The sequence below is a fragment of the Cupressus sempervirens genome, chromosome 5, assembly GCF_028749045.1.
Source record: "Cupressus sempervirens isolate cs-2001-9-10 chromosome 5, ASM2874904v1, whole genome shotgun sequence".
NCBI classification, from domain to species: Eukaryota; Viridiplantae; Streptophyta; class Pinopsida; order Cupressales; family Cupressaceae; genus Cupressus; species Cupressus sempervirens.
This window is the reverse complement of record NC_143122.1, coordinates 918,459,237-918,486,857: the sequence shown is the minus strand read 5'-3', so window position 1 is coordinate 918,486,857 and position 27,621 is coordinate 918,459,237. Positions and strand designations below refer to the sequence as shown.

Below are 27,621 nucleotides of genomic sequence, written 5' to 3'. Positions count from 1 at the left end.
CTTAAATGTTGTGTCTATAAAAATCTTTTTGAACACATTAGTATTTTGTTTGTAACACTTCCTACTATATTCCATGTTTTAAAAATGTCTCTATTATACAATGATAAATGATAAAAATAACTTTCTTCATTTTAATTTATTCTATTTTGAGAAATCCTATCTTTTTTTCACGATATTTTATTTTTATAGATCTTAATTAATTGTAATGATGTATTAAGTAATAATTATATCTTAACTAATTCTACTTATGTTTTAAGTAATTATTGTACTGATTCATTCATTGATATCACTTTATGTTTACAAATTATATTTACTTTTGCTTCAATGTCTCTTAATATTTGATGACAATATTATGGATAAATTTTCTTTATTTAAACTATTAAATAAAAGATTCATTATATAATTTGAAGGAAAAAAATTAATGAATATAATTTACTTATTCTAATTATCATTCAATATTAATTTGGTTTTGTTTCATAATTTTAAAATTAGTGAACTAAACTTTATTTGTATTGACTTCATTTGGTCTTTATTTAAGTATAACTGCTACATTTAATTTGTGTGTTCTGTATTTGATTATATCTTATAATGGTTTTATATATTTTTTTATTGATATTTGTTTAAAATTTTGCAGCATATCATTTGAGCTATGGATTCTTCTATTGGAGAGTCAAATATCATTGTTACGAGTCCTACTACTTACATAACCTCAAATAATTTCTTTGAGATTTATTTAGATAAATTTAAACGAATAATCTGAGAATCGTGCTCACATATAATCAAAGCTTTGGACAATGCTGCATTGTCAATTGATACTGTTGATGAACTAGAAATAATGGAAATGGTAGATGTTGCCAAAGTTATGCATGACACATTTGCCAAAAAAAATGCATTTCCAAAAATGATGAAAGAAGTCTACCATGATCATTGCTCTAATAAAGGTAGCAACACCATCCTTATCACTAAGCAATATGTGATGCAGCTACATCATTATGGAGAAATGTTCTTTTTTTAGTTTCTTCTCATATTTCCTATACTTCATTTGAATACTTCTACTTGGGCTTATATTTCCTATTTCATCTATGTAATTTTTATGAACAACAACATGAATAAGCTATTTTCACTATTTCATCTATGTGAATTTTGTGAACAACAATATAAATAAATAAATTCCACTCTTCAAATGATGTTTAAAGGTACACTTACGATATTTGATGTTACATTTTCTATGCATAATCATCAACACTAATAATAATATTTATGGAATTGCTGACATTGATATGTATATTATGTATAAAATTTATGCTCTTATTCATATGTTAGATGCCATATTATCTATGCACAATCATTAAAACTAATAATAAACTGTATAAAAATATAAAATTGATACTGACCCTTTAAAAAATTAACATTTTATCAAGTCGTTCAAAATTAATTATTCAAATGCATTATGCCAAATTTTATTTTAGTATTTATTAATAATTAAAGTTATTAATTCTAATAATTAAATAACTTTAATATATTAAAATAATATTTTTAAAAATAAAAATAATAATAGAAAAATAAATATAATATATTTAAACAAATAACATTATTAATTGTGCGCCACGTCTACTACTAGCTTATATATATTTTTATATATATAAAAAAGCTGAGAGTTATCCTTCTCGAGCCACCTATTTTCATAATCTAACTAAGTGCAATAGGCGCCTCGAGAAGGATAACTCTTAGCTTATATATATATATAAGCTAGTAATATTATGATCCGTTATTCCCTATAAACTGAGGGAAGCAAGTTAGCGTGGTGGGGTTTGGGTAATGTCAAGTTGTACATTTCATTGTGAACTTGAAACAAAATGTCAAATGTGAGAGGGTTTTCAATTTGTGAAGACCAAGTTAACTATTCTAGATTATCAATAATTGAAATATATTAAAAAATAAATTAAAAATGATTATAAATTATTTTTTTCTTCAATCAAAAATATTTTAAATTAAAATTAAATTACATGAAAAATTAAAAGTTCAAATATTAATATCAAAAAGTTAATTAAATATTTAAATATTAATTTATAAATTTTGTAATAAAAATGTAAGCTTATTAAATTAATAAATAATTAAATGAAAATAAAAATAGTTGTTGATGTTATTAAAATTGATATGTATAGAAAAGTTTAAAACATAGTTAATATTAACATATATTAAATCAATTTAAAGTAAAATTTGATATTCAATTATTTTAAAATGTTGTTGTTGATGTTATATATATATATATATATATATATATATATATATATATATATATATATATATATATAGATATATATATGTTAGTAATCAATTTTATAAAAAGTAATATGACATAACCAAAGTATGCCATATGAATACATATCATTGAAATAAAATCAATTAATCAAAAATAATTATAAAATTAAACAACTTTACATTAATTTGAGGATGTATATTAATTTATTTATGATTAAAGCTAAATAAATGCTAAGATTTTAGTTGAAAATAGTGATATTATATTTTATTTTTTCGACAATTGAAATTGATAATGCCTAGTTTACCAAAGCTTGGTTTTCAGTCAATGTGAAGTTCTTTAGACAAAATTTGTATTGATGACATTCAATAAAATTATTTGAATTCATAATTTATTTCTAGCCAAGCCTTCAAGAAAACACAAGAAACCAAACCATCCAAAAGCAATCCCCTGATATGATAAACAAGATTAATTATATTTTTTAATTCTATACCTTAAATGAGTTGCTGATTTTTTTAGACTCAACAAGAAGCCACATAGCCCCTACGTGGAGTCCACACTAACATGTGGAGATCTTCAATGCAACTACGAGCTTTTTTGCAAAGATGGCTAAGTGTCATTTAGGCAAAGGCAGGAAGCCACTTGGCAATTTGATATTGCAGCTGGAGCAAATGGATTTAGTAAGTGAACAGAGTCCCTCAACAGAAATCAAGTGAAAGTTAGATGTTGCTATATAGACATGGTTCATGGAGGTAACATGTTCAAAATTTCTCAAGTTGAATGAAATAAAATCAACTGTTGTTCTGACAATTCACAAAATGATAGTCTGAAAAGATGATAATTAAGCATAGTATTCTATTAGTATTCATGGATTCACATGCACAGGTTATGGGTGCACATACATATTTTAGGCTTGTTATTTTATTCTTTTCAGGCATTTACTTCTCTCTTTTTTAATGATCTTAAAGGAAAGAGAATTCTTCCTTGATAAAGAGACTGGGATTAGCTTCGAGGAAGATTTAAATCTCAATTCTCATATTAACCTATCCAACGTCACTACTCAAAATACATTAAAAACCTAAGGGTATTATCTGAATGGATCATGATCATCCAAATTCAGATATTGGGCAAGCAATTCTGGGGGATGAATCTCGAAATCCAGGCAAGTGCACCAGGATTTGGAAATCAAATGAAACTTATCAAGTGTTGCAAAGAAATCCAGTAGAGTTTTGTCTTCGCTGCCAACGTCTTCAACTCATCAAGGAATTGTGAAATTTGCACTGAGAATCTGGATGGTCTCCACAGCATCTCTTTGTTGGGTTCAAAAAATGGTATTGAAATGGAATATGTGAGATTATTGAAATATCTATTTTAATTTCACTGGATATACCATTGTAAAAGGCGATCTACAACCATTATCTTTAAATATTACATTGCTAAAATGGATTCATGCCAATGGTCTTTTGTACCATTTGAGTGGTGAATGGAACATCTTGTTATTTTTCGTCTGAGCAGTAGAAATATTCCAAGCAATACAGGAAAAAAAATTGGAACAATTTTTGTGTCAAAATTAGGCATGTAAGGTAACTTTTCATGTGCTTTCCTACAATTTCCTAAATTTTTTATTGATTCTATCTCTATGAATCTAAGAAATTATTTTTTTATATAGAGCTATGAGGGAGCAATTTATACAGTACTAGGTTTTCAAGCCCTAACAAAAATAAAAGTAAAAACGTTTGAAACATATTATTAGTTTTTTCTTTTTATGATAAGTCATAAATCTTTACATTAAACCCATCATTAACCTAATACCTTTTATAGTTTCTAACTTGATATGAACACATTACAAGTGCATCGAAGCCCCTCTTCATGTGGCCAAATAGGACCTTCGAGTTACCTACGCTGATCGCTTTCATTTTGTATTAGAGATTGAAAATATTGATTTTATTTTCAGATATCATCAACATTGTGATTTTTAGCAACTGATTGTTCAAACCATATGCAATGATTGTGCCTGATTATTGATCTCCTATTCATTTCAAAGCGATTATCATCAAAGAATAAAAAACAAAGAAAGCAGGAAATATTCCCTAGAAAAAAATCATTTGGAAATCCAAAGAACCAAAAATAAACCAGGTATATTATTCATGATAGAGCATAAATTTATACACAAGAATAAACTATATGGCCATGTGAGGTCAGAGAAATTATTTTTATGAGAGCTGAGTACTATATATGTTATTTTTCACTTTAGGAACAAAAAGCTCTGCAATTTTTTTCTTTGGGCAATGCTCTCATGAAATATAAAACAAACCTTTGAGAACTCAATTCAAAAAGATTCAATGAGTGCTCTCAAGTGTAGTTTTGACTTTGTATTCACAAGTAAATTTTGCGAAGTTTCTAGAATAAAAGATACATTGTGTTCAATTTAGCAATTATATTGATGAATAATTAAGTGAACTGATTCCTGTTGATCTGTTGCAAAGAAAACTTTGACTGATATAAGTCATCCAGTGATGAATGTCGACTTTAGTGGAAAAATGGCTTGCAAGAAATGAATCTCAAGTTAGACCAGAAACAAAATTAGCTCAATTACCAGTAAAATCTATCCATGAAAACATTTTTCAACCTACAAAATAAGAGGGAAAATCTGAAACAATATTGATGCGCTGATTGCATCAGCCTCAATCTAGAAACACATAAATGTGGAGAATATGACAGAAAATTTGGTGTTAGAATGCCTCATAATTCTGATACAAAATGGATAAAGGATGAACTTGGAACAAATTTATTTAATAATCACTAAATGTATGAGCTAGAGAAATCCAGCTAAATCTTTTAGTATTAATTTTCATTTAATGCAGTCAATGAAGCCATTATAGATACACTATAGCATAAATATATAGTAAACTTCTCAAACATATGCCATTGTCTCACAAGTGTCATTTTAATTTTTCTTTATTTAAAGATTTTAAATGAACTAATTTTCTCATTGCCTTTTCCCTTGGCTTCCAATTGGACTGCAGATAAATACTAATATTTGAATTATTTAAATAAATTTTAATAATGTAACTTTAGCTTATTATCAACAAGCAATAAAATTGTTAAATTTCATTGTCCAGTTGAAAAAGAGTTTGGATTAAGCAAAAACACTAGTATCCCAGCTTCGACAGGAACTAATAATTGTAAGCTAAGTGTTTCTTCAATCACAAATTTATGTTCTTTAATGTTTCATTTCGTACCCATGAATTTTCACATGGTTTATTAATTATTAAATCACATGATATATATTTATATAAACATAAACAAACAAGATTAATTTAGTTTGGTCTTTATTATTGTATTTGATCTAGGCAATACACTATTCAATCAGTTAGTCCTAGTTTCAGCAAATCAAATGTAATTATTTTTATTTTATTTGACTAATGTTTAAATGTGAAATTTTAAGTTTTAAAATTATTAAAAGTATTTTATGTTAATTTATTTGATTCATTTATATTGGATCTTATAGGACCCAATTTGAAGGAAGCACTACTCATATTGTACACAAATATTTTAGGATGGACATATATATATTAAAATATCAACCATATAAGGGCAGGGGCCCTAGCTTGGTTGGCTAAATCTTCCCTACTGTAGGGGGTTGGTCACGGGTTCTAGTCTCCCCTGTCCTCGTGGTACCGGTGGGTGTGTCGCGCCAGCGCTACCGGTCACGTTAAAAAGTTTACTAGGCGCACTACAATTTATAGGGGGGTCATGTTGCACCGATTCTTGCAGTCTAAAAAAAAAAAAAAAAAAAATATCAACCATATAAAACATGTTTAATAAATTCTCAATTTAATTAAAAGATTTATACACTAAAATACAATTAAGTGTAATAGACTTACCAACTATAGACTTTTATTCTAATCTTTTAAAGCATAATGATTGAATAGTGGAGCTATATAACAAGTTGGCTACTATTATTAGTAATTCAAGGTTTTTAATTGAGATTTTGAATTTAAGGTTGTAAGGTGTTAAAATTTAAATGTTATGATTTCATATGATAGTAATAGTGACAAATGCAAATCTTCCAATTTTTTTATTGGTTTGTTTCAATTCAATATTTAAAAGTATTTTTTAATGTAAAAATTGATAAATAATTTTATTTTTATTAATATTATTTATAACTTCTTTTCATTTTTAGTTCATTTATCTTTATGTGGGTTAAATCTTTAAGTAAGAAAGTTGATTCTATAAAAAAAAATTGTTACTTTCTTTTAATATTTAATTTTTTTCAACAAGACTATTAAATTGACAATGAAAATTTGATGAAAAGAGGACATGTTATGGCAAGTAAACTACTATATCTTTGTATATCAAAAGTACAAGTTTTGTACACATATAGTAGATATCAAGAAAGCTATAATCCTTGAGAACTTCTCTCTACACAATTTAATTCCATGTGAGTTTTGAAACCTATACCTTGAAATCTCATCATTTTAATCCAATTCATTTTTGCAAAAAGATTTTAGCATAGTCAAAATTTCAGACTAACTTAATTTAGACTTTGTACTTGATACTTCTAACACATTCTACAATTAAAATTTATAAATTAAAATTTAAAAAATTATAATAAAAATAGTGAAAAAACTATGTAAGGACAAAAACTAAAAATTCATTACTTTCTTTTAATATTTAATTATTTTCAACAAGAATATTAAAATGACAATAGCAATTTGACCAAAAGAGCACATGTTGTGCCAAGTAAACTACTATACCTTTGTATATCAAAACTAGAAGTTTTGTACAATTGTAGCAGATATCAAGAAAACTATAATCCTTGAGTACTTCTCTCTACACAATTAACTTCTGTTTGAAGTTTTCAAACCTACACCTTGAAATCTCATTATTTTAATTGAATTCATTTTTGCACAAAGATTTTACTGTATTCAAAATTTGAGAATAACTCAATTGAGACTTTCTACTTGATACTTCCAACACATTCTAAAACTAAAATTTATAAATTAAATTTCAAAAAATTATAACCAAAATAGTGAAAAAAATATCTATGGACCTAAATGATTTTAATTAATATTTTCTATATCAACCAATCAAATGCAATTATTTTTGTTAGTATCATTCAAATTTTTGTATTACTCTAAAAAAATTTCTTTTACTATTCTAGTTAATTAAACAATGTGACAAATACAAGCCACTATATGACACCTGTTAGTTGTTGTTCTTAACTCGAGACTAGTTTTTTTTTTTTGCATATTGTGTATTAGATTTTTTTTAAAATTTTTAAATGAAGCAAAATAATAGCAAAATAAATAATTGTTCTTTACATTTATATGAATATATTATTTTAAACTAATTATTTTAAATTTAAAAAGTTTAAGAAATATATTCCTTACCAAACAAAAATGAGATGAAATAAAAAATTATATTGTTTGATTTAGTTCAGATTATAAGAAGTGATATCACATGGTGCATACTCTTATTAGATCCATGATTTTTCATTCCTCAACTTCTTTTGTTCCATTTCCATATCTATTTCTCTATTATTTACACTAGAGGAAAATGAGATTATAATCTACAAAAGTCTCCACAAACACAATCTCTATTATACAAATATGTCACAAGAATTGTAGAGATTGGTAACACAATTTTGTAAAATTTAATAAACTTAATACTTTACAAACTACTACGAATTGTAAAATTTAATTAATAAAAAATAAATTAGTTATAATTGAACTTAGTAACACATTTTAAAAAATAAAGTAATAACAAAAATATACATTGAGTAATCAATAATTATTTAAAATAAAAAAATCTTATTACAAATAACTAGAATATTTTAATATCAAAATATTATTTTTTTGTAATTTGTTTTTTTTTTAAATTTTAAATGTTAGAATTTATCTTTTATTTATTTTACTATACAATATTATTATAGTTCTATTTATTACATATTTGATAGTTTTCATGAATATATTTTACTTATCTATTTCTACATATTACTTCTTAATTTATTTTTCCCTCTGCCTCATTATCTTGTTTTTATCTATCTATTTTCTTCGCTCTCCCTCTTTTTCATTGACATATACATATATATTTCTCTATCTCTCTTCAACTTCCCTCTCTTCTCCTCTCTTTTAAAAATTAATCTTGATTATCTTCTAATGTAAAAGTTTTATTTCAATCTTTATAATAGCATATTAGCATGTGAATTTTTTAATTATTTGTAATGCTAATAAATCAACAATAGCTTTTGGGAAAGCATCGTTGTGACAACTATATGTTGTTATAGCTGAATTTTTAGCATTTGATCGTGTGGCAATTTTGTAAGATCAAGTGTTGTCAAAAAAAGGTGTACATGCATCTCATATTCGAAATCTGCTTAGGAGCCTCTTGCATAATTGAACTAGGTAAAACTTTTGCATATATACTGAAGAAATGACAGGAAAGAAAGCCAATATAAATTATAAAACAAAATTAATTATGTTTTTTATTTTTTCCAAACACAGATTTATAACATGAAATTTCCATTCTAGATTCCCACTTCAATTTGATATAGTCTAAATTGACAAGGCTAGTCGTGAAATGTAGAGGGCTCGACGACAGATTTTCACAACCAGTTGTAGTCGCGAGTAAAAAAAGCCGTCGACCTGACGACTGGTGAACTTGACGACACCCCGGAAAGAAGCACCACAGAGCTCGACAAGCCTGAACTCATTATAACCGGAGTACACTGGCTGCACACAGCTAGAGGCAAATCCAACTTCACTTCTAATTACCATTATCACCTCTCTCATTTTGGGTGCACAACAGCCCCACAACAATCAGCCACTCCACATCTACCCCGCATTGAAATGTCCACCAAGTTTCTCATCTGCTGCATCCAGTGCCTTTGCCTTTCCATTTAAATCCCAAACACACTCTACCAGTCTGCAATTGTACAATTCTTCAAGGCTGTGATCAACCTGCCACCTTCCGCACGCGATTTCCTGAGTAACCGCCCCAAAGCTGTACACGTCAGCCTCTAGACTGGTCTTCCCCGTTATATAGCACTCTGGAGCTACATAACCCCGCGTGCCAGCCACCACGGTCGTATGGGAAGCTGCCTGATCACGCTCAATTAATCTTGCCAAACCAAAATCTCCCACCTTGGCATTAAAATCGGAATCGAACATTACGTTGCTTGCCTTTATGTCTCGATGGACGACACGCTGGTCCCATTCTTCATGTAGATAAACGAGAGCAGACGCTATATCACAGGCGACACTGTATCTTTGGTCCCACTGCAGAGTATCCTTCTCCTTCCAAAAAATGTGTCTATCCAGACTCCTATTTCGCAAATATTCATAGACAAGAAGTAATTCTCCCTTTTGGTGGCACCATCCTAAAAGCCACACAAGCTTACGGTGTCTCAGCCTGCTGATCGTTTGAATTTCAGAAACATACTCCTTTCTTCCTTGTCTCAAACCTTGCGCTATTCGTTTGACAGCCACCACCTCTCCGGTGCAGGGCAGGATGCCTTTGTAAATGCTGCCGAAGCCTTCATGCCCAAGCTTTTCTTTCTCGCAAAAATTTCATGTTGCGGTACTAAGATCGACATAGGAAAAGCTTCGGGGGCCACGAGGACAGCATTCGTCAAGCTCTGGATCACTCTCTTCCCTCACCTCGCTTCCTCTTTTGCTTTTTCAGAAATACTGCGACCACCTAACTATTATATAGCCACATAAGACAACGACAACGAACAACAGACATATCGAAAAAACTTGGACGATAAATCTTCTTTTATCGTGATTTGTAGTTCCATCCACAGCAGCTCGGACTTCCCACGAATGGTTAGAAGAAAAATTCCAAACTCTCACCACGTGTCTCAGTGAAGTGTCATGTGGAAGCCGACAAGCCAACCTTGATGTTTTCTGGTAGATAGTCGCGCAGACCTATTATACAATTAAACAGAGGGCTTTTGGATTTATAAGAAACATTGGTGTTGTTTGGATTACAAGAGAGAAAGACACGCAAACTCTTTTCTACACCATCATAATCCACCCAGGCATCCCATGGTTTACCGTTTAATAGATACAGGTAGCAAGAGGTATTGAATAGTCTGGGGTTGTTGAGAGAAACAGTCAACTTTGAGAATATACTATTGATATCAATCCCAACATGATTATCATTGGGATCCATTTCGTTGTTGTAAGTGTCAAACTCCAAGGCAACCACGGGATGGGGAGATCCATTATAGGTTTCCACATTGAATAAGCCGAAACCTCCGTCTGAAGCGTTCTCTGGTTGTTCCAACTCGAGAGGTGCCAAGAAAATGCAAGCTCGTCTCCGTGATTGTCATAAATATTGTTGTTCATGTTAATAACGAATTGGAAATGGGTAGAAAAATTAGCCAGAGCTTGAGGATCTGTCCCATAGGGGAATAGATTTATTATAAAATGCCCAGTCATTGCTGCCACCTAGCCTACCCGATGCTTCATTTTTGGTAAGCTGCTGTAAAAGTTAGAAAAGCAATAAAATGCGCAAACAAGAATGCAAAAATAGAGTACACAGATTTATCGTGGTTCGGCCAATAACTCCTACATCCACATTGAGCAAGAGAATATATTATTTAATCCAGAAGTACATCCACAAGTTACAGCGAATAGAATATATAAAAGAGCTTCAAGGGAGACTCTTGAATGTCAGCAGAAGAATTGAAGAGACAGAGTCTCTTGGAGGGAATAATGAAAAATGGCTGAGCTTCATATCCCCAACAATCCAACCACTGCTGTAACAAGCTATTCCCCTACTCTAAACCTTGCTATCACATGCTAGAAATGCTGAGAGAAGCTTGGCAAAACTCAAACTTCTCCCGTGTTACAACCTTCATGAGAAATGCTGAGAGAAGCTTGGCAAAACTCAAACTTCTCCCATGTTACAACCTTTGTGAGGACATCAACTGGATTTAATTTTGTGTCAATCTTGACGACTTAAAGTTTTCCTTCTTTAACCACATGCTGAATGTAATGATAACACAAGTCAATGTGCTTCGAGCATCGCTAAGATGTATGATGCTTGCTCATGAATATAGCACTATTGTTGTCATAGAAAAGGTTAAAATTTTATTGTTGCAAACGCAATTCTTTTTACAAAATCTACAACCAACCATCTCTTTGGCCCCCTCAGAGAGAACCATGTATTCAGCTTCAGCAGATGATTGAGCGACTGAATGTTGCAATCTAGAGCCCCAATTGATCGCTGCACCAACAAATGTTAAAGCATAACCTGAGGTAGATCTCCACTTGTCTAAATCACCACCAAGATCTGAATCTACGAACCCTTGCAATGCTGGCTTATTTGTTCCAAAACATAAAGAGAAAGTAGAGGTGTCTTTAAGATACCGAAGAATCCATTTAACTACCTCCCAATGAGGCTTGCCAAGATTACTCATAAACTAGCTAACTACTTCCACTGCATGAGCAATATCTAGACGTGTAGAAATCATAGCATACATAATGTTACCAGCCGCTGAAGTATAAGGGATTCCCTTCATGAATTTTGTATCCTCGTGTGTTGTGGGACACATTTTAGTAGTCAAACGAAAATGAGATGCTAGAGTGACACAAATTGGTTTGGCATTTAGCATGCCAAATTTGTCCAATACTTTCTCAATGTATTGCTTTTGAGATAACGAAAGTTTCCTTGTGGATCTATCCCATGAAATGGTCATCCCAAGTATCCTCTTAGCTGCCCCCAAATCTTTCATTACAAATCTGCTTGCCAAATGCTTATTCAATTCATGAACAATCTTCATACTAGTTTTGGCAACTAGCATATCATCCACATATAGTACAAGAATTATAAATTCACCTATGAGCAACTATTTATAATAAACACATGGATCAACCTCTAAGCATATGAACTTGTGCTCAACCATAAACTTATCAAATTTCTTGTACCATTGCCTTGGGGCCCACTTCAGTCCATACAAGCTTCTCTTCAATCTGCAATAAAGATGCTCCTTTCCTTTTTTTACAAAGTCTTCTAGTTGCATCATATAAAGTTCTTCATCTACATCACCATGTAGGAATGCAATCTTGACATCCAACTACTCTAGCTCAAGATCCCATGTAGCAACCAAGCCTAGAATGGCTCTAATAGTAATCATCTTGAATACCAGGGAGAAGATCTCATTGAAGTCGATGCCCTATAGTTATCCATATCTTTTGACCACTAATCTGGCCTTATAACAAACCTTGCCGCCATCTTCTTCCTTTATTTTATACACCCATTTGTTCTTTAGAGATTGCCTATTAGGTGGTAAAGGCACCAAATCCCAACTGTGATTTGTTATCAACAAATCCATTTCCTCCCTCATGGCATCTAGCCATTTTTGTGAATCTGAAGTTATATAAGCAGCTTTGTAATTTGTAGGCTCTAATTGATCAAACACTAGTAAGCACAGTTCTGCCTCCTTTGCAACTAACAACTCATAATTAGAGAACTTTGCTGAAAGTTTTCTCTATCGAGATGATCTTCTGAGTCCTTGAGCAATTTTAGAATTTTGAGGATTAGTATTTTCCTCATTCCTATGGAGTGCACTTGAATTAGAGTTATTTCCCTCTATATTGCTAACTACAACTCCTTTCCGCATGTTCTAGATGTTTATCAACATGGGTTAAGAGCTATCAAATGGCTTTGCAATTGCTGGTTGAATAGTAGTTGAGGGAGGCAAAGCAACTACTACAACTACTGGCACCTTGTCTCCACATGGGGAAGAAAAGTCCACACGTGAAGGGGGGACATAACCCCCTCAACTTCTGTTATTATTTATTACAGCAGTATCTATTGTTAGACCAGCATATGAAGAGTTTGAAGTGCTTGGAAACACCACATTTGTTGTGTAGTCATCATGTTTATTAGGAAAAATAGATGTTTAGTGCCATCTCTAATATCTTTTTCACTTGAATTAGATGTAATAGAGATTGGTGAAAATAAAGTCGTAGGAGAAATGAACTATTGACTTCCACTAGTATATGTCTTTGAGTCATTGTTTTTCAAAATAATTGTGGGCACAAATTCTTCCTCTCATGTTGATTATAGCTGCCATCCTAGAAATGTCTTCTCATTGAAGACAAAATCTCTGCTCCTGATGATTTCCTTCTCTTTGTGATCCCAAATATGAAACCCATATTGATCCTCACCATAGCCCATGAAGATACCCCGCTATGATTTAAAATCCAACTTGGTTCTTTTTTCTTTTGGCACATGGAAAAATACTTCACACCCGGATGTGAGAATATGAAATTATTTTTCCTAACCATTCCTCCTTTGGAATTCCAAAGTCCAATCATGATGAGGGACTCTGATTAATGAGATACACCACTATGTTGCATACATTGAGCTCTCTCACGAATTGTTCTATTTAACCTTTTCGATGCTCCATTTTCTTGTGGAGTAAATGGAGCAACCTTGATTTGATGGATACCATTATTTGCATAAAAAGAATCAAATTATGAGGAGAAAAATTCTCCTTCATTATTACTTTTTAGACACTTAATCTTGTGTCTACTTTACTTTCCAACAAGGCCTTTAAAAACTTGAAATTTAGAGAAAACTTCTAATTTCCTAGGGAGCGTATAAATCCAAAATTTCCTTGTACAATCATTTAGAAAAGTAATGAAATAATTAGCTCTACCAAAAGAGGTTACCTCAATGGGTCCAAAGACATTTGTGTGAACAAGCTCCAAGGGTGTGCCCTTCTTCTCACTACTAGTCTGCAAGAAGTTGACTCACCTCTGTTTGCCATAGAGACAATGTTCATAGAATTCTATATCAATAGATTTCAGCCCTAGCAGTTGATTTCTTTTTAACATTACATTGAGTCCTTTCTGACTGATGTGCCCAAGCCTTTGATGCCAAAGCTCTGAGTTATGTCCACCATTGTCATAGTAGCTCCCACTTCACTGTTACTTTCTAGAATATATAAACTCCCAACTTTATCTCCTTTTGCAACTATCAAAGATCCCTTTGTTATCTTCCATGTATTAGGATTGAAGAATGCATGATAGCCTTGAGTATGAAGTTGATAAATGGAAATTAGATTTCTCTTCAATTTTGGAACATTTCGAAAATCTTTTAAAAGCCATTACCCTCCTCCATGTGATGGTAATAAAATATCACTTTTCTCAATAATGTCACAAGCATTATTGTCACCAAAATAAACTTTCTCAAATTCACCTTCATTATAATTTGTGAACAACTTCGTGCATAAGAAAGCATGAAAGGATTCCTTGGAATCAAGTACCCATGATTCTGAAATAGTATCACTTGCAGCAAGAACTAAAATCCTTGGTTCATACTTCTCATAAGTAGTGTTAGCTTGACTATCCCACACCTTATCTTGTGCCCTTTTTAAAGCATAACAATTTTTCTTTGAGTGGCCTGGTTTGCCACAAAACCAACAATCCCCTTTGCTTTCTTTCGAATCTGTCCCTTTTGCAAACTTCAATCTTCCTCTATTGTTGGAGTTTCTACATCTTTGATGACTCCTTCCTCTATTGTCAATGCTTACTGTTGTTGAGGCTTCATCAGATGAGGGAACATCACTCTTTCTTCTCATGTCTTCACCGAGAAGAGTAGCTGCAACTTCATCAAAAAATAACTTTTTCTTATTGGGAAGTGATGTGCTTATGGCTGTTACAACTCCATCCCAACTGGATGGAAGAGAACATAACAATACGATAGCTTTGTTTTCATCACTTCATGGCATGCCCACCAAATTTTCTTAACTGATTAGAGTATTAAACCCATTGAGATGATTTTCTATATTACCACCATCCTTCATTTTGAGACTATAGAGTTTCTTCATGATGAAAACCTTCTTTGTAACAGACACCATTACATAAGTAGTTCTTAGCTTGTCCCAAACTACCTTTGTTGTTGTTTTTGTTGCAACATTAAGGAGCACATTTTCAAATAGTGAAAGAAGAATTGTTGCTCTTGCCTTCTTGTCCATTTTTTCTGAATCCTCATTAGACATCATGTCTAGTTGCTTCTATTTCCCCTCTAAAGCAAGTGCCAGATCTTGCTTAATTAATAGTGACTCCATTTGCACCTTCCATAGGCCAAAAATTTTTCCTTTAAATTTCTACACTTTGACCTCCTCCAAGATCCTAGAATTTCAACCCTAAATTCTAAATAGCAATACCTTGCTCTGATACCAATTGTAAAAGTTAGAAAAGCAATAAAATGCATAAACGATAATGCAAAAGTAGAGTACACAGATTTATTATGGTTCAAACAATAAAGCCTATGTCCACACTAAGCAGGAGAATATATTATCTAATCTAGAAATACATCCACAAGTTACAATGAATACAATATATAAAAGAGCTCCAAGGGAGACTCTTGAATGTCAGTCGAAGAATTGAAGAGATAGAGTCTCTTGGAGGGAATAATGAAAAATGGTTAATTTCAGAAACCAAGAATTATATTTATTCTAAAGAGGGATGGATTCATGTTGAATCACTACTCATGAAACATGGGTCAATAAGTTTGACTCAAAAACTACACAGTTAAATCTTGATAGCAATATCACACATCAATAAAATTTATCCTATAGTATGTAGTGCATACATATTTTTAATTTCATTTTTATTAATTATTCTTATTTTCTCATTAGTCCGTATGAATTTTGCTAGGGGTTTTATATTTTATCTATTAAGAATTTTAAAAGAAAACTATTCCAACCAATGAACAAATGGCAGTTTAAAATTATTAACACATTGTAATGTTTTTTTTATTGCCCAGGCTAGAGTGGATCGGAACGATGAAATAGACAACTGAAATGCAAGGACAACGTAAGATTACTTAATAATTTTTAAATATGACATTTAATACTATAGTTACAACTGTCGTGGGTGAATGCCTTTCCATTTATAGTTTCGGATTGTTCCTAAATTTCTCATGAATTGTTGTAGACCTTTTGGATCTATTCTAGAGTCTACGATGATTTTTAAGTTCCTTGCAAACAAAAGTGAAAATTGATTTGATATTTGTTTTTCCTTTTGGGGTCACTATCAAAAGTTATCTGTAATTTTTTGTTGTCATCAAATTTGTGAGTTTTTGATAGATTATTGAAATACAATTTTGTAGATAAATTTGTGCAAGGTTTTCTCCCCCTTCCACATTGAGATTGTGTGTTAAGTTGTACAAATATTAGGTTTGTTAAGGATATCTACAGTAGTAGAGCTTAAATCTGGTAAGATTTCCCCCATTTCATAGTGCAGTCTTTAGATTTTATGATAAAGGAGAGGTGATTGCATAAGTTTTTTTATGATTAGAATTCTTAAGTCATTGGTTTCTGTTATTTAAATTTCAAAAATGAAGATTTTTTTATTCTATTTGTGGTGGCTATTTCTTTCATGCCACTCCAAAATTATTCAACCATCAGGATAACTATTACACGATGTTGTAGTTTTCCATTTATTTAAACTCTTTTTTCTGTTATTGTCTGTCTCAGTGTCTACAGGTTCAGTGATTAATAGGGTATTTTTTTTTGGTGGCAAGCAAGTTTATATATTGTGATTTCTCCATTAAAAAATTTCTCATCTTTTCAAATGTATTACACTGTATCATATTTGTGAGCTAGAGAAAGATTTTAGATTTGTAATAATAGAGTAAGGATGAATGTATTAGAAGAGTTGATTAAGTGCATAGGTATATGCAACGACCCATGGAGGATTCACTACCTATTTGGAAAATCATGGAGTTGAACATTAACCATGCAATGTGGAGTGCATCATCTAGAATTCGTCATACAGCTTAAAAGGTGTGATACAATGACAATCACTCTTTGTTATTTGTATTTGGATATCTTGCATGGAAGAGAGAATACTCTAGACCAATATGGTGCTCTTGATATTTTAATGCTAATCTTGTTTACTCTTTTAACATTTAAAACACATATGATACATATATAATACTAAGCACCTCATCCTTATATGATATAATATAAAATTTCACCCGATATTGCTCACTTCGCAACATTTGACTAAATATCTTTAAACCCTCCCAAATAATATTCCACTCATCTTGCCAAATTGTAATCTTGGGACACCAGATGGGAAAGTGTTTTCAATATCAAGCGATATGGCATTCTTAGTGGAAATCCTCGTGGATATTCTAACAAAGTACAAAACTGACATTGAAATTCATGGGCTTCTTGTTTGATATTACATTTTAGTCTTTTTGAAGGCAGACAGGCATGGTGCAGAAGATGGTGGTTAGCATATAAGTCGAGTCATTTTTATAAAACGTTAAATTCCTTGTTAGTTTGTTGTCTCTATTTTACTTACTGATTTTATGATTTGGCATTCCCTAAAAACACACATAGAAGTTGAGCATTTCTTAATGCAGTCGGTCGGGTGATTACATTTTGACATACCAACGAAAACATAGGCCTCTCCGCATTGCATTAAGTTTCATTATTGTTTTTTTACCGATAAGACCTAGGAAATTGTTGGTGATGATGAAACCTTGATGACATGCAGGCTCCATCAAGGCCTTGGTTGAGATATGAAGAGCGTGCAAGAGAAATATTTTCGATGTCATCCGCTACGGAATTTGTTGAGGAATTCCTTTGTCCATTACAAACGAAAAACATCGAACAGGTTGAAACTCTTGGGGGTTCTTGTTGTGATGTTCCACGAGTTCAATCTTTTTCAAGGCAAATAGGCATGGTCCACAAATGCCGGATATCATAGACATCCATTTTTTCGTATAGTATTTTAATGCCTCATCAGTTTGTTTTCTCTAAGTGGCGTTAATTAAGTCGAGAGGCTTCTACAATGGGAGCACATTTTGTTGTAAACAATCTAACATTTTGAAAAAAATTGACAGGTAGTTGAACAGTTATACCATGTCCTTTATTGAAATTCCATTCGAACTTGACCAAAAATGATTAACACTGACGCTTCCCATTCCCTCATTAAGCACACTGTATTTTTGGTTTGAACGCTTCGATATTTCCAAACACTAAACACGCGTCCTACGAGTCCGTAATTGCAAACATCAGGTCCAGTCGGGTTGTCATCAAATAATAGTTTATTGCTAACAGTGTGAAGACACATTTAGACATTTCTAAATATATTTCTTTATCATTCACTCGAGCAAGAAGAAAGCCAATAATCTGTTATGACAAGAAAACCAAATGTCTTGCCTTATGCTCCATTTTTACGCGTTACATGTTTTCAATTCTTTGAAGTTGAACCATCACACATAAACATTATATATGGAAAGAGCCTATTTTCTTTTTTATTCAACATTGTATTGAACAACAAGATCGATATTCTGATTTCTATTCAACATTGGATTGAGTAACAGGATCAATATTATGATTTCTATTCAACAATAGATTGAGCAACAGGATCATTATTCTGAGAATGTATGTTTATGTGTTTTGATTTCTTCTATTTTTGAAACTTTTATTGGGTTGTTTTTTCTTATTTTCAAAGCTCTATAATTTCCTTAATTTTTCTTAGAAACCTTGATAGAATAGAAATTCTTCTCAATTAGAAACATTGTAGATTTGTATTTCTTCCATTTTAGAAACTTTTATTGTGTAGTTTATTCCTATTTTGAAATCTGCATAGTTTCCTTAAATTTTCTTAGAAACTTTGTTATACTAGAAATTCTACTCAATTGCAGATTTCTTTCTATTTCTTTCTCTTCATTCAAAACATTAGATTTTTAGAATTTAGATATTATAGTATTAATTAATCCGACTTCTTCATTAGATTATTTGAATCAATGATTATATTCCTCTATCTATTATTAAAATAACATTACACAACTATTTTAAAATAACATTAAGAATGGTAATTGTTTGCAATTTTTATAATTATATGTTTTAATTTTTAATTTTTATTAATGAGTAGCAATCTTTTTAGCAGATAGATCAATTTTAATATATAAAATTTTAGATTATACTATTTTTCATGTTATATTGTTAAAATTCAGATATGCTCTTAAATTATTGATATTAGAAAAACTTTTAAATTTGTTTAGATTTATTTACTATGTGAATTAATAATAATAATTGTTTGCAATTTTTTATAATTATATGTTTTACAATTTTTAAAATTTATTTAAATAAATAATTTGTTCTCGAGAAATATATTAGTATAAAATTATGATTTAGTTAAATTAATATTCAAAATATTTTAACAAGAATAAAAAATGTAGTAGTAGGTGGGTTCAACGTTGTTTTTAGATTTGATCTTGTAAGATTTTAAATCTTTATCTAAGTGTTGCATTCTATCAACTATCATCATCATGTTGAAGAGTAGTTGATAGATTTTAGATCAACTAATTATATAGTATGGGTCATGCGAACTACTATCATGATGTTAAATAAAAGTAGATGAGATTTATATCAATTATAGCTCCTACAAACTGTTATTAAGATTTTCAATTAAAAGTAGAATAATTTTTAAGCAACTAATTATATGCTATAGGTCCTATGAACTATTAAATTAAAGTAGATGGATTTGAGATTAGCTAATTATACTATTATAGGTTTTATCAACTACTATCATGATATTAAATAGTAGTCGAATAATTTAGATAAGCTCATTATACATCATGAAACAATTTAAATCTAATACTTCAAGGAAACTCTTTAATAAAAATAGGAATTGTTTTTTTAAGAAATATAAAATTGATTTGAAACCAATCCATTATATAGTTTATCAAACATCCAAGTTTAGATAAATAAACATAGATACACATGTACAATTATAATTAATTTATATATTTATAATGCATGACACATTAATTTTTATTAATGAGTAGTAATCTTTTTAATAGATAGATACTTTTTAATATATAAAATTTTAGATTATACTATTTTTCATGTTATATTGATTGATCAATATTATTGTATTGTTGTTATGCATCTTTTGAGAATAGACTTATGGGAAAATAATTTGTTATTGCGTGATAATAAAAGAAAGTTTAAAATTATAGGTATCATTTAGTTATGTATTTTTAAAGAACAAAATTTATGAAAAAATAATTCTTAAAAACTTTGTTAGAATAGAAACTACATGGTATCTACCTTGTCTTGTGATGTATGTAAGAAGTAGGTCCTAGCCCTTGATATAATCTCTTACATTTTGTTCAAATTTTCTCAAATTTATAAATTTCAACCTTATATTAAAATAGATTAGAAAATTTCAATTAGATCTATCAACTAAGTCTGAAAGATTAATACACATTTAAATGAAATGATGCATCAGGAAATTTAAATTTTATATTTAAGAATGTCTTTTAATTTTTATAAATTTTATTCTACTTATAAATCTCAATTTTAACGTCTATCAAAATATGAAGAAAATAAAAAACAATATTTCATGAAATGTTATCTATTTTCTCCTTAATATTTGAAGTTAGGTTTTACTATTAAATTTTTAAGTCAAAGATTAGAACATTATATAAATAATATTAAGAAGATATAAGTTTTTTGTTAAAAGAAATTAAATGTGTAGAATTATGTCAATAAGAAAGAATTAAACAAATCTTCTTCTCTTTCAAATACCAATTTATTGCTATATATGCATAGCTTAATTCTTGTCATTTTGAAGCCAAATTGTTCAAACTTATTTGGCTAGATTGGGAACAATCATTTCTGAGTCTTGTAAAAAAATTATAGATGAAATTCATAATGCGAGCTTTCATGTTCGAGGTGTCCAAGATTCTCAAATCTTGTAGATGGGACAATATACAAAGGAAATTCATGACGCATGGAAGAAATCATTTGGGTTCTTTGATTTTATGAAAGACATTTGCTATGATGAAGAGCACATGGATGGCGAAAATAACCTTTTCGTCATTGATGAATTCCACATGTTTTTGCATCACTATAATGAAATCTAGGAGTCATATTATTTGACATTATCAATTTTTTTTATTAATTTGTCTTTTCGACTTATCAATTTTGATGAACGTATGTTATTTTTCCTTTGTCTTAAATAAATTTAGTATTATACATACAAGACTATTTGGTATTTAGTATATTTGTAGATCTTATCTACACAAAAAAGTTCCTCCTATATGTATTTGTGAATTGTTAAACTATAAATTAGAAATGAATAAATATCTATCTTATCTAAAGTGCAATGCCAGTAAATTAATGTGATATTTTAAACCAATTTTACAAAAAAAAAATTTACTAAATCTACTATTTTTTCAATGTTTGGTTACAAATTTATTTCATAGAAATGAATAAATCAAGTATGAATTTCCAATCGGATGAAGAAAGAAGACAATACCAAATGGAGCAACAAAGAGCATACCAGAGAGAATACAAGAGAGAGTATCGTAAACGATGACAAGAAAAAATGACACAACCTGAAAGAGAAGAAGAAAGAAGAAGGAAAAATGAAGTCCGACGACTAAATTATGCTAGAAGAAGGGCAGGATTGCTAATACAAGAATTGGGATTACAAAATAGGGATAGAATTACTCGTGAACGAACATCCGATGAAGTATCTCATTTTGAAACACAAGGGAGACATGAAGTTGATTTTGAATCAAGTGAGAGGTACAATCAAGCATTACCTGTATTTGTGGAAATGAGTCACTAGAATGAAAATTTAAGAACAACAGAGCGTGTTCCTGATGCTGAAACACCTCATCCTACAAGCAAAAATAGGATAAATTTAGGTGGACAAGGCACCAGAGAAAATATACAAAACCCAACTGTATTTCTTAAGGATAATTTCTATAGATCCCAAATGCAGTTTCGACAACAACTGGATAGCTTGAAAATGCCACAAATGTGTTATATTTGTCAGGAATGCTATCTACGAATGAAAGTGGTCTGTACATCAGAAGGTCTAGTATGCAATAGATGTTGACAAGAAAAGGGAAACAATTGTGTTCTTCATGGCTGTGATCAATCGGCCGCCTTCCGCAGGCAATTTCTAGTGTAACCACCCCAAAGCTGTACACGTCAGCTTCTGGACTGGTTTTCCCTGTTATGTAGCACTCTGGGGTAACATACCCCCGCGTGCCCACCACCATGGTCGTATGGGAAGCCTCCTGGTTACATTCCATCAGTCTCGCCAAACCAAAATCACCCAACTTGGCATTGAAATCAGAATCCAACATTACGTTGCTTGCCTTCACGTTTCGATGAACGACACGCTGGTCCCACTCTTCGTGGAGATAAACAAGAGCAGAGGCAATGTCACAGGCGATACTATATCTTCGGCTCCAATCCAACGTATCCTCCTCTTCCCCAAAAATGTGTTTATCCAGACTCCCATTTGGCAAGTACTCGTAGACCAGAAGTAACTCTCCCTTTTCGTGGCACCATCCTAAAAGACGCACAAGATTATGGTGTCTCAACTTGCTGATTGTTTGAACTTTGGAGACATACTCCTTTCTTCCTTGTCTCGATCCTTGAGCTATTCTTTTCACAGCCAGCACCTCCCCGGTGCCGAGCAGGATTCCTTTGTAAACGTTGTCAAAGCCGCCTTGTCCAAGCTTTTCTTTCTCGCAGAAATTTCCTGTCACGACACTGTGCTCGGTAAAGGAAAAGCTTCGAGAGCCATGAGAACAACATTCATCCAGCTCTGGATCTCTCTCTTCACTAGCCTTACCTTCTCTTCCCCTTTTTCTGAAATACTGCCACCAGCGAACAACTATGAAGCCACATAGGACCACAACAACGAAGAACACGCATATCAAATAAACTTTCACAGAAAATCTGTTTGCATTGCCATTTCTAAGTAATTCACCAGGAGGTCCGACTTCCCACGAATATTCAGAAGTAAAATTCCAAACTTTTACGGTGTGCGTCTCTGTGTACTCTCCAATGGTAGCCGAGAAGCCAATCTTGATGTACTGTGGTAGACAGTTGCTCAGATCTATTGTGTGGTTAAATAGAGGGATCTTGGGTTTAGAAGAATTATACCAGAGAAAGAAGTGCAGAACCTTTTCTATACCGTCATAATCCACCCAGGCATCCCATGTCGCATTTGTGAGATTTTGGTGTGTAGAGCGATTAAATAGATTGGATGTATTGAGCGAAAAAAAGAACTTCGAGAAAATGCTATTGATGTCCATCTCAACATGATTGTCATCAAGATCGCAATCATTGTTGTATGTATCAAACTCCATAGCAACCATCTGATAAGATGATTGTTTAAAGCTTTCCTCATTAAACAAGCCAAGAAATCCACCATAAGCGTCCTCTGGTGGTTCCAGCTCGAATGGTGCCATGAAGAGCGCAAGTCCATCTCCATGATTATCATATATTTCGTTGTTGAGATCAATATTGAATTGAAAGTAAGTTGAAAAATTGGCCAGAGCCCCAGTAGACCTATTCCATAGCGAAATACGGTCATTATAATACGCCCAGCCAGAACTATTCTTAAGGTTCCCTGATGCTTCATTTCGTGTAAGCTGTAGGGCTCCTTGATTACTCTCTTGATATGTGGCATCATTTTTCCTTTCTATACGTGTTAGAGGAGGGAAGCTAAAAGTAACGTTTCCTGCATGCGATGATAATAGGAAAAGAGCAACACAAGTTAAGAAAAGGAAGGCCCATGTAGGTTGAGTAAATTTAGCCATCCTAATATGTGATTTAGAGGGTCTTTGAGGGTAATTTTTTAGCAATTATATTTTTTAGTGCCTTTCATAGGAAGAAGGCTATTGCAATTGTTCAGCCGATTCCATTTCGAGATAGGAACGAACACATAGGCTTCTCTCTTCATTATTATCTTACAGGATTAGGACCTACCAATTCGTTAGTCGGGATGGACCTTCGATGGCCCGCAGGTTTCATTGAGCTCTTCATGGACGTAGGGATCAGAGCCCAAGAAAACTCTTTTTGATATCAAGCAACGTATAATTCTTGGTGGAAATCCTTGTGGATATTCTAACGAAGTATAAACTAATTGTGAAATACATGGGCTTCTCGTTTGATATTCCATTTCAGTCTTTATGAAGGCAGGCGGGCATGGTGCACAAGACGGTGGATAGCATATAAGTGGAGTTTTTTCTACAAAATGTTAAATGCCTCGTTAGTTTGTTCTCTTTAGATAACTAACTGATTTTATGATTCGGCATTTCCTAGAAAACACATAGAAGTTAAGCATTTCTTGCAGTTGGTCGGGTGATTCCATTTTGGTCTACCAACGAACAGATAGGCCTCTCCGTGCTGCGTTAAATTTCATTATTGTTTTGTGACGGATAAGCCCTGGGAAATTGCTAGTCACGATGAAACTTCGACGAAACGCATCGAGGTCTTCGTTGACGTTGACATATCATGAAGAGCTTGCAGGAGAAATATTTTCGATGTCATCCGCTACGGAATTTGTTGTGGAATGCCTTTGGGCATTACTAAAGAAACACATCGAATACGTTGAAATTCTCGGCGGTTCTTGTTGCAACGTTTCGCAAGTTTAGTCTTTTCAAGGCGAATAGGCATGGCCCACAAAATGGTGGATATCATAAATGTCCAATTTTCCGTATAACATCGTGAGTTTGTTTTCTCTAATATTATGATCCGGAATTTCCTAGAAAACAAAAGCACTTAAAGGAGCTAAGGTCCCTCTCTTTTGATCAAAATGGAAGATGAATCTTTTTTTTAAGGATTAGGACATTGGGTGATCACTACAACATGAAGGGGGGTTTTAAGATAATATTGGAGATAATTTTTGAGTAGAGACAAAAAAAAGTTGTGTATTGTCTTAAGTATTATTTTTAAGTGAGTGTCTTAGACTATTGTCTTAGAAAGACAATAAGGAATAACACTATTATTGTGTCTTAGAGATGATTTTAATTTTTTCTTTATAGAAACATCTTTAATCTCGCTTATTTTCTTCTTGAAAATAGTTAGAGAAAAGATGGTATGAAAATAATAAGTTCTATATATATATATATTGCAATGTAATTAATTAATTCATGTTAAGGCATGATGGATTTGAACCACCATCCCTTGCTTGTAATGCAGGGGCTCATCCATTGAGCTAGCACCTTCTAAAATAAGGAAAAATAATAGTCTAAGGTTTTAGAAATAAGAGATATAAGAAGGGAGCAAGGCATACTGATTCAATGAGTAGGAACATTGATGATGACTTCAGACTTGCATGTGGATAGATGGTGATAGGATTTGGTAGCTTTACATCTTGCACTCAAGATTGCATGCTCATCACATAGATGTTGAAACAAATTAGATGGAACTTAAACTTGTTTTAATTGTAAACTTTAATACATGGTTTCAAATGTTGCTTAAAAGGCTAAAGATTTTGATAGTTTTAAAAAAACTAAACTCTAATTAAAAAACCTTTACAAGTATGTTCTCTACATGTGCTGACTTGAGGCTTTGGAAATGGGTATGCACATACAACAACAGAGAAAGATTTTAGCTACAATTGACCTCGTACACACATACACCTAATGTGGAAGTAAACACAGGCATGACAAGTATTTTTCATCACCACATATGCCAAGACTGAAAGCCTTTAAAAGTAATTAATTTATTGAATCAATTTTACATTGTTGTCCAAGAAGACCATTAAACTCAAATTCTAAACACAAAAATACACATCAAGTAGTAGTTGAATTTTCATAGGGAAGATGATGAAAGAAATTTTTAAAGAACTTAAAAACAAGCCAAATTGAGTGTAATAAAATAGGGGAGTGCATTGGAAATTAGGTAGGCTATTGTGAACAAGAAAGAGAAGTGGGGTTGTTGGCAATGATAGGGAGATGTGAAGAGGAAGAAAATAGCGAAGAAGGGTGCAGTAAGGGTGTAGGAAGAAAATAGTCATTATAATATAATTTTTTTGTTGCGAGTTGCATAAAATCTCACCGGATGCACAAGGCCTTCAAAGGAAAAGCAGTTTATACCGAATACTTGTTGGTTTAAGTCGAGCATTGTCATTCCTATTCGAAGGAGGATGCATCTAAATAGTTTTGACAAGCTATAAACACTAGATTTAGGTTTTTTGATTTCTATCACAACAGTAGAATCCATTCAGTCGGATAAAGTAATTTTTATCCAACCTAGTGTCTATTTAGTTCTAGAAGTTGATGTTCCAGGCATAGTAGATATATATAGTTATTAGCATGTGATAATTGTGGTCATAAAGAGACTACACTTTCCCATTAGGTAATTCCCACACAAAATAATGTATACCCAATTGTAGTCAATCCATGAAAATAATTTGTAGTAAAGCATCTACTTAGATAGCTTTAGTTTAAATAATATAGAACAAAAAAAATCCATAATGAAAACTTGAAATATATTAACACCCACAACTTCAAGTTTGTGTACCTTAATAAAATCACTCTGATTCCAACATGTTTATTGAACCACCCATGTATATTGTCTAACTCATGAGCTCGGAAACTCTAGCCATTTTCTTTAATGTAAATCAAATAGTTTACACTTTTTATTACTTTATATATCCACCCAGCTCCACAATAGTTCATCCTAAGAGATCACCCAAGAAAATCAATTCAACTAATATTTTGTTTTAGTATAATCTAAAAATATACCACATTTATTTACTTTTACCTCTAACTCATAAGAAGAGAAATAGAATGGAGAGATTGTAGACTTAAGCGAGTTACTATAAGATCATCTATGCTGTTCAGTGAAATAAAAAAATCTAGAATAGGAAGGTTGATGAGCTCCTAAAAAAAAAAAATAGAATACAATATAGCTTGCATTCATGAAGCTACTAAAAATTTACCATGATGGAAGCACAAATGAGCCTCTTGGAATAGGAAAGGTTCATGCTGCAGAACACTAGGGATGAAACTACAGTTGTTTCACTAGCAACATCTAAGCTAGGATCCTTCCTATCAATTTTATATGTAGTTCTAATAGCATCCATATTCCCTTGCCTCTACAGACATTTATGGTCATTGTAGGGATCACCGGCTTGCATAATTTAAGGCAAGTCTCAATAATGTATATACGCACTTGAGATAGAGATAGTGATTCATGACTAAAAGCATTCACACAGTTTAAACTTTATACCTAAAAAAATATAGTGTTTGGGTGAGTAGTAGTATTGAGAAGATATTTTATGGCCCTAGCATATCCAAGTCTTTTCATTGGAGAGCTCACTACCATGAATCTACCAAATTCCAAACAGCTCCAAGAGAGCATTGAGCTATTTAAGTTAAAATTGGGCATAGACTATTGAGCTAGAAGAGGAGACATTCTTGGGCACTAAGGCTTGACATAACTTTGAAAGTTGGTTGACGGGGTTAATGGGGTGTGATGGAAGGTTTGTGATACTTATACAATATTTTTTCTAGATAGATCAGAATAAGCTTGGGTTAGTGCTATT

The 27,621-nt window shown here is 31.8% G+C and overlaps 2 protein-coding genes across 2 annotated transcripts; both read right to left on the bottom strand.

The window, feature by feature from the left end:
• Nucleotides 1–9,099: 9,099 nt before the first annotated feature.
• LOC149558917 (L-type lectin-domain containing receptor kinase IX.1-like) lies at nucleotides 9,100–11,828 on the bottom strand. Its single transcript, XM_089831117.1, has 6 exons — nucleotides 11,709–11,828; nucleotides 11,409–11,594; nucleotides 10,900–10,997; nucleotides 10,304–10,586; nucleotides 10,024–10,194; nucleotides 9,100–9,822 (listed from the first exon to the last, which is right to left on the bottom strand). The coding sequence occupies exons 1-6, from the start codon at nucleotides 11,826–11,828 to the stop codon at nucleotides 9,100–9,102; spliced, it is 1,581 nt and encodes a 526-aa protein (XP_089687243.1).
• A 10,187-nt stretch (nucleotides 11,829–22,015) lies between these two features.
• Nucleotides 22,016–23,884, bottom strand: LOC149558916 (L-type lectin-domain containing receptor kinase IX.1-like). The gene has a single exon (XM_089831114.1). The coding sequence runs from the start codon at nucleotides 23,882–23,884 to the stop codon at nucleotides 22,016–22,018; it is 1,869 nt and encodes a 622-aa protein (XP_089687240.1).
• Nucleotides 23,885–27,621: the final 3,737 nt, after the last annotated feature.

Coding starts and splice junctions, on each gene's coding strand:
- LOC149558917 (XM_089831117.1), bottom strand. CDS start 11,828: ATGTGTCCCACAACACACGAGGATACAAAATTCATGAAGGGAATCCCT. Junction 11,595..11,708: donor ATATTGCTCATGCAGTGGAA/GTAGTTAGCTAG, acceptor GGAACAAATAAG/CCAGCATTGCAAGGGTTCGT. Junction 10,998..11,408: donor CTGAGGGGGCCAAAGAGATG/GTTGGTTGTAGA, acceptor TATGAAGCTCAG/CCATTTTTCATTATTCCCTC.
- LOC149558916 (XM_089831114.1), bottom strand. CDS start 23,884: ATGGCTAAATTTACTCAACCTACATGGGCCTTCCTTTTCTTAACTTGT.